The 7,740-nt window shown below is 39.7% G+C and overlaps 1 protein-coding gene across 1 annotated transcript; it reads left to right on the plus strand.

The window, feature by feature from the left end:
- Positions 1 to 5,475: 5,475 nt before the first annotated feature.
- On the plus strand, positions 5,476 to 6,046 carry her12 (hairy-related 12; the record flags this gene model as incomplete). The annotated part of the gene is made up of 2 exons (XM_080015340.1): positions 5,476 to 5,544; positions 5,666 to 6,046. The coding sequence occupies 2 exons, from the start codon at positions 5,476 to 5,478 to the stop codon at positions 6,044 to 6,046; spliced, it is 450 nt and encodes a 149-aa protein (XP_079871466.1).
- Positions 6,047 to 7,740: the final 1,694 nt, after the last annotated feature.

Genomic DNA, 7,740 nt, shown 5'->3' on the forward strand with positions numbered 1-7,740 from the left:
GTTTTCAACTGAAATCTTTGTTCAAAGAAACTATTTAATTTCTTCTTTGCAAAGAACGCCTTTAATAAATTGAAAACTTCAGGGGAAGTTTTTTCAAAAGTTACATTTTTCTGCTCTTGCCCCCCCCCCACACACACACACACACACACACACATACACACACACACACACACACATACACACACACACACACACACACACACACACACACACACACACACACTCTACTTCTATTTTTGGCCCGAGACAAAGCAGAAGTTGTATGGATTATTTTAATTGGTTCTCGTCAGATTCTTCTACTGTTTGGTTCATTAAGTAAATCCAACAACCATCTACTGTCCTGCAGGACATAACCCATCAGGATGTCTGGTGGGTTGACTATTCTGATTAATTCTGACCTCAGCTAACGACAAAGACGATTTACTCAAATACAAATGTCCTTAACCAGGCCTTCACTTTGTCATATTTTATAACTGCCCACATTTTAGGGTTTTTTCAGCTATTATTCAGCATCTATATCGGCGCTTCCTCATCTCGATCCAACTTTTGATTTGACATATAATAAGAAATAACAAAAACAAATATTCTCTTAATTGCTGATACTGATCTTTCCCAGTATGAAAAATTTAACTTGATAACTCTAAAGTTTTTAGTAGTATTTTAGTATTTTGCAGATCTGACCACCTGTCACCACCTGTCACATTGACACATAACAGTTTTCTGGTCCTCACCTGCAGTCTTATATTTAGTATCTTACCATATATATATATATATATATAACCATATATATCCACCTTTTTTTATTCTAAAAAGGTGGAATACTTTCCTCTTGTGCTTTGTAAAGCTGCACAAACTACTTTTTAAAAGCATTTGAGTGCAATGGAAAATGTATTTCTGAGCCTTGTAATGTTATGGACATCCTCTGTCCTTTCTAGGTAAAATATTGGTAAAACAAGTGATTAAAAAAGTAGCCACTAATATTACAACAACAATAATAATAATAATGATAATTATTATTATTATTATTATTATTATTATTATTAGTAGTAGTAGTAGTAGTAGTAGTAGTAGTAGTAGTAGTAGTAGTAGTAGTGGTAGAATTATTAGTATTAGTATTGATAATAATAATAATAATAATAATAATAATAATAATAATAATAATAATAATAATAATAATAATAATAACAATAAAGATAATGTTAATATTATTATTATTATCTTTATTTTATATCTGGATTTTATTATTTAGATTATCATGTACATTTTCATGTAATAAATTATTTATATTATTATAACATTCTTATGATATAATTAAAGAAAATATCCCTTAATACCCCTTATTAATCCTTCCATAATACTTCCATTATATATTATGATACTATTGAATGAACTGGAAAATTGGCATTAAAATGTTTTTCTCATATGGGTGAGGGTTATCGCTTCATGTAAAGCTGTGTTTATGATGTTTCTCGATGTAAATCCAGTTGTCCATGTACAATGGGCTTGTATTGTAAACCAAATGAACCCAGTTAGATTCATAAAATGCTGTGACACAGAAAGATGGGTATATGCAGGTAGATTTAGGACTCAGTTTCTAAAGGATTCCCCAAATACTTCAATGTGACAACAAACCTCGCTCCACTTCATGCCGTCCACCGCCTGTATGCTCACAATGGTCTTTCACAGCAGCTATTTGTCTCTGTGGAGCTTGTGGAGACTATGGTTTTCCTGGGAATTTCTCAGGGTCTAGATGGTGGACAGGCCAGATGGTATAAACTGAGCATAACCCCCACCCTACCCTACCCAGCTCCGCCCGCCCTGCGTCCTCCACCCGCTGCCCAGAGATCAAACACCGTAGCTAATGTGATGTGTAACAAGACACACTTCTATTGTTGGGATCCGGGGGCCGCTGAATGGGCCCAGAGTGTGGGAAAGCGGAGATACCACACTCACAGAGGGATGGCTGACGGGAAGCCACCCCACTCGGCCTGGCTGCGCTGCACCACGGCTCCCGGCGCTGGAGGAGACTTTATGGCGGGAATTCAGAGCTCCCTGTGTGTCGGTGGGTGGGGAACTCGTTTTCACACACACTTGTAGACAAAGGGCCTCCGTTAGCGACGTTGTGTGCACACACACAAGTATCTAGAGACAAACACACACACACACACCCGCACACACACACACAGGCAAACATCCTCACAAAGCATCTCAGTCGAGAAAGTACATAATAAAATGGCAGCTACTTGCCAACTGGGCAGCAAACACATTTTATAGATGCAAATATTGTAGAACTGACCACGTGAGGAAAAGGGAGAGTCATTTACCGAACCAAGATCTAGAACAGTGATTCTCAACCTTTTTTACATCTAGGACCCTCAATTTGATCAGAATTGTTTTCTGGGAGACCAATCTGAGAATTTATTTTTTGTTATATATGATTTAGGATCCATACTATGTTTGAGGAGATAACAGTGAAACTAGGATCAAAACATCATGGATGTTGTAGGATCATTACCGTACATTCTCTAATGGTGCTGATGTCTTGTTCATGAAATTATGTTGAAGTTTCACTAGTAATCACTATTAATGTTGCTGGGGACCCTCTGGAACCCCTTGAAGGACCCCCCACTGATCAAACTATTCATTTTTTGTTGCTTTTCATTAGTAATCTAACATAGATTTGGTATCAAAGTTCATGACAGTGGCCCTGAGTGATTCCCTTGGGCATCATCAGCACTGCATTTGGTTGATTTCAGGCTTAAAACGTTCTTTTAAACGATCTGAAACTCTTTTTTAGTTGAGTGAGGAGTTCAAACTGACCCAGCAGCCGGGCAGACAGCCTTGGCTTTCAGGCCACTGAGCATGCCCAGTCCAGTTGGCTTGATTTTCCCCAGATGGTTCGGGATGCAGAGTTTCTGTTTTGTCCACCGACAAAGGATCAATTAACATTCCCCACAGAGCGCGAGGGAGCGGCCCCTGATATTTGGACTGGTGGGAAACTGGGGACGCTGGATTACTCACCCAGCGCCCACAGGCACCGGCTGCACATCTGGGGCCTTCCCCTGACATAATGGCTCATAATGGCTTTTGATTGACTCCACGCAGTGAACTGAGGATACAATTATGAAGAAAAAAAGACTGAAAACAGGTTCAGGCTCAGAAAAAAACATTCACATTTCACACAACACTACAGAAATTATGGTTAAAGATAGATAAGCTAAGTTAAGATAACATACGCTTGAAATTTAGGTTACAGCAGCAGATGTTGACATTGCAAGTCAAAAACGCTAAAAGTTCAATAAAAGATGAAAATTTTATTAGACATATATATACGATCTGAGCAGAAATTAATATGGAGCTGCAACAGGTGTCAGTACTGTAAAGTAAAGTACAAGTATACTACAAAGTATATAGTAAATAGTGCATAGTAATAATATGTGATGTACAAATGGCAAGTGATATGTTAATATGCTATAGTATATAATATAAACTGTATAATATACTGCTATAATAAAATATATGTATATGTATAAATATACAGTATATCTATAGTATGGGACAATAGCAGTATAGTATTGATAATACTACGAATAATAATAACTGTATTCATATTATTTTATATAATATTAATATAAATAACAATTAGGAATACTTTTTTTTTTTCTTCGGTTTTTAAAATTGGCATGTTTTTTGGTTATTTAAGTGGCATCTACCCTGTGTGTGATTCCAATTGCTAAATAAAAAAATAAAAAAGACAATTCTAAATACAAAGAATTGTGTGATACCTTAACGTGAGAAATCACATTCTGATCCTCTTTACTTCAGTTAATAAACATTGTATATATTGCATTGGGCCTGTGTTGGTCTATTTTGTAGAAAGTGCTCAGCACCTTGGATAGATCCTCTTCTTGTCCGTCAGTGAACTTCAAACATTCAGTCCTTTAGTTCATTCTGCGTTACAGTAACACACTTTTCGCTTTGCGTCACAACTTATTTTGCTGCCAAAGCTCGGATTCACGCAACTTTCCCACAGTCAGCCACCGCTCCCATCGCTGCCAGGGCAACGACACAATGGTACAATGACTCTCCTGTCAGTCAGCGAGGAGACGTGTCCGTGTGGAGTGTGACCGGAATGTGTGCGTGTGTGTGCGTGCGTGCGTGCGTGTGTGTGTGTGCATGTGTGTGTGTGTGCGTGCGTGTGTGTGTGTGTGTGTGTGTGTGTGTCTGTGTGAGGAGGACCCCCCTCTCTGGATCAGATCCCCAGCGCTTTGACACACTTCTTCAATCTTTGAACAAACACTTGTGCTGTTTTGCTGTTGCCCACCCAACCTGAGCCCAAACATGACGCATGCATGGCCTATTTACTGCAGCTTCTTTTGGTTTCCTGTTCGGTTAATTTTTGGTGAAAAATTTCCTGAAGGCCTGTATGAATACAAAAAAAAAAGGAGACGCATCAGCGTAAAAGCAATCTTACAACATGTGAGTTTGAATTCAGAATTCAGTGACATTGTTTTGTTCGATTTGACATTTATTCTATTTAATTTTTTGCAGTGGTCACATCTCAATGCTTTTATAAAGATGCAAAAGTCGTGAGCACAATAGAGTTGGAGGTATGAATTTTCAGAAGGCCCCTTATTTGGACAAGCTCTTCCAAAAGGTGGCCTGTAGGAGTACCTGCTATTTTATGTGCCAACGTGCCCACGGGTGACGACTCGAATATCCCTCCATTCTTCTGGGATAAGGTGACGGTGTTTAGTATGCAACAGGTAGAAAGGGTTTGAGTCAAAGTTCATTCAATTCTCAAGCTTTGCCGTTAGAACAAGATGCCTCTCCCACAGCCTACTGAATAAACCTTTTTGTTTTTTGCTCTTTCCTATTAAAGCACTTTAAATAATTCTCCCTGTGGCTTGGAGTTACCATCCATGTTTTGGACTTTTTACTTTATCTTGTGAATGGCCGATCTGTCTAAATATAAAGAAACTGCTCAAAAAAAACAGTTCAAATGCGTTTGTCTGAGAAAAAGTGTGTTTCTTTGAACTGAGCTTGAAAGGCTTCCCTCCTATACAGCTATATTGCTTTATTGGGATGCGGCATTTGGCCCAAACGGCCCCTCATTACCAAACCCTCTCCCCTCCTGCTTAATTGAATGTCAAGAGACCTGTAATTCTAAACTCCAATTTATAAGCAACGTGATGAAAATCTACAATGCCCTGAAGATAGCATATTGATTACCTGTTGCTTATCTTGGGAAACAGGTCCTTGAACAGGCCACTGGCCCCTGAGTTATTGATGTGTCTCCCATTGTTGTAGTGGGCGGCACACTTGTCTCAGAGTGTGGGAACCCCAGCCTCCCCTCAGCCCCAGCCGACCCCAGGGCTTTGTCATGCTAATGTCCCACTATAAGAGGAGGGAGTGCTCCTGCAGGGACATCACATTTCACACTCGACTCTGGAAGGAGTGGGTCACTTAACAGACATGGCTCCCTGCTCCACCAATTATCCCCCCGTCCACCACATCAGGTTCTCAGAGAAAGACAACATCAGAGTAAGTACTGAACAAGATTTGATAACGCTATGGACTTGGTTGAAACATCGATTTACGGTTGTTGTGTGTTGGTGGTTACAATCACAAGCTCATCCACATCTTCCCTCTCTCCTTCCGCCAGTTGAGAAAACCCGCCGTGGAGAAGATGCGTCGCGATCGCATCAACACCTGCATCGAGCAGCTCAAGCTCATCCTGGAGAAAGAGTTCCACCAGCAGGAGCCCAACGCCAAGCTGGAGAAGGCCGACGTCCTGGAGATGACCGTCAGCTTCCTCAGGCAGCAGCTGCAGCCCGGCGGCGCCGCTCAGAGCCGGAGGGAGTCCCTGCACCACCTCTCTGCGTGCTCCACCCGGGGGCCGCCACAGCTGGAGAAGCTGGAGAAGCCGGAGCAGCTCCACCACCACCACCAAGCCCAGAGAGACAGGGGCTCCACCCCAGTGTCCTCCACCACCACCACGCTGCATGTCTGCAGCACCAAAGGTCCCGTCTGGAGACCGTGGTAGAGACTCAAACCAAACCCTGAGGAGGGAGGACCGCTCCTTCACCATTTAGGAAATGTGCATTTCCACGCTGCTCACTCCTGGTGGGCTTCCTTACTGTCCCATCACATTGATGGACATGTTACATTTCAGGACCTGGAGGCTCGCTCCTGGAAGATTCTCCAGCTGTGACCTCTGTGCTTCTTGTTTGCATCTAAGAACTGGTACTTGATGTTTGAGCGACAATCTTTTTTGTGTTAATCCAGAGCTTCTGTGAAACGATTGTGTACTACATTGGAGTTCAATTTTTCGACTGTTTGTTGTAACTGTGTATGAAAATACTGTGTTTATTCCGACAGCTGTGTTTTGAGAATATTTCTCTTATGCTTTGAATTATCTGTGCCACATGTTTCAATGTATGTACCGATGTTATCTTTTATAAAGGGACACGTAATATGTGCTGGTGTGTATGGTGCATGTGCGTGTGCGTGTGTGTGTGTGTGTGTGTGTGTGTGTGTGTGTGTGTGTGTGTCTGTGTCTGTGTGCGTGTGTGTGTGTGTGTGCGTGGGGACACATTAATGAGCCTGATGTTCAGGGATGTTCTCATCTGTATTTACATAATTTGTGCTATTAATATCTGTCTCCTTCCAGTTACGCTCTTATGGTTCATTTTGACATTTGTACGACAATTAATAATAAAAAGCTACAATCACTTAAACCCACGACTTCCTTGGTTTTGCTTTGTGACGTAGATCTTAAAGGGCATAATAGGAGATAAGCACATTAAAGCATATTGAAGCACATTTTGAATTGCAGAATTGCATTTTCTACACATTTCAACAAACCTTTTTGTAGAGAGGACTGAAAACTAAATTCCAATATGAATAGACCTGGTTAACCAGGCGTACCTAATAGTACATGATTATTATAAATCATAATTATTTAGAATAATTATAGGTTTACTTAAAGTATGAGGACGTTTAATACACATTGTGCATGTAGCTGGTAATAGGGTTGTACTATATGCATTTTCATGCTTTGGACTGTGCACATAAAATGTTTATGATCTCGCCTTTTGGATGTTTTTTTGTTCTTATGTTACTGAAGTATTATTGATTTTACTTTTATTCGACTTTATTATTAGTTTACCACTTTATTTACTATATTTATTTATTTTTATATATAATTTTTCTTTTCTTTTCTTATTTCCTTCTTTCTTTTTCTGATTTTATTGGAATTTTTCTTGTCAATCAAACAGCTTTTATGTTAAATTTGCAAAAACAAAAATATGTACAGCTATATCAACACCTAACAGGGGAGAAAAACAGGGGAGATTCTTCAAACCTGGAAGATAAAAAACAGTGTTTTTTTTCCTATTTAAGTATTTAAATTAAAAAAAAAAGTTCTCAATTACACTGTATTCTATACAGCAATACCAAGTACATTAAATTGTTTATGTTTCTCATCTTCAGCGCTTCAGCGTTTATCATTCACAGCGCTAGGCTGGTATTGGGGGGGGGGGGTGGAAGTGAAGGCTCTGGATGGATTTCAGGTAAGAATACTTGTTATGAGTTATACAATGGGATTGAAATTCACTCTGGATTACACTTTTGAGTACTGAGCAACAGAAGGTCGATCTAGAAAATGTATATAAACCAGACTTAATAAATTGAATCAAAATCAGCATGATGAGTGTTTCTGCCAAATCCTAATAAAGT

This window comes from Zeus faber (assembly GCF_960531495.2).
Source record: "Zeus faber genome assembly, chromosome: 15".
NCBI classification, from domain to species: Eukaryota; Metazoa; Chordata; class Actinopteri; order Zeiformes; family Zeidae; genus Zeus; species Zeus faber.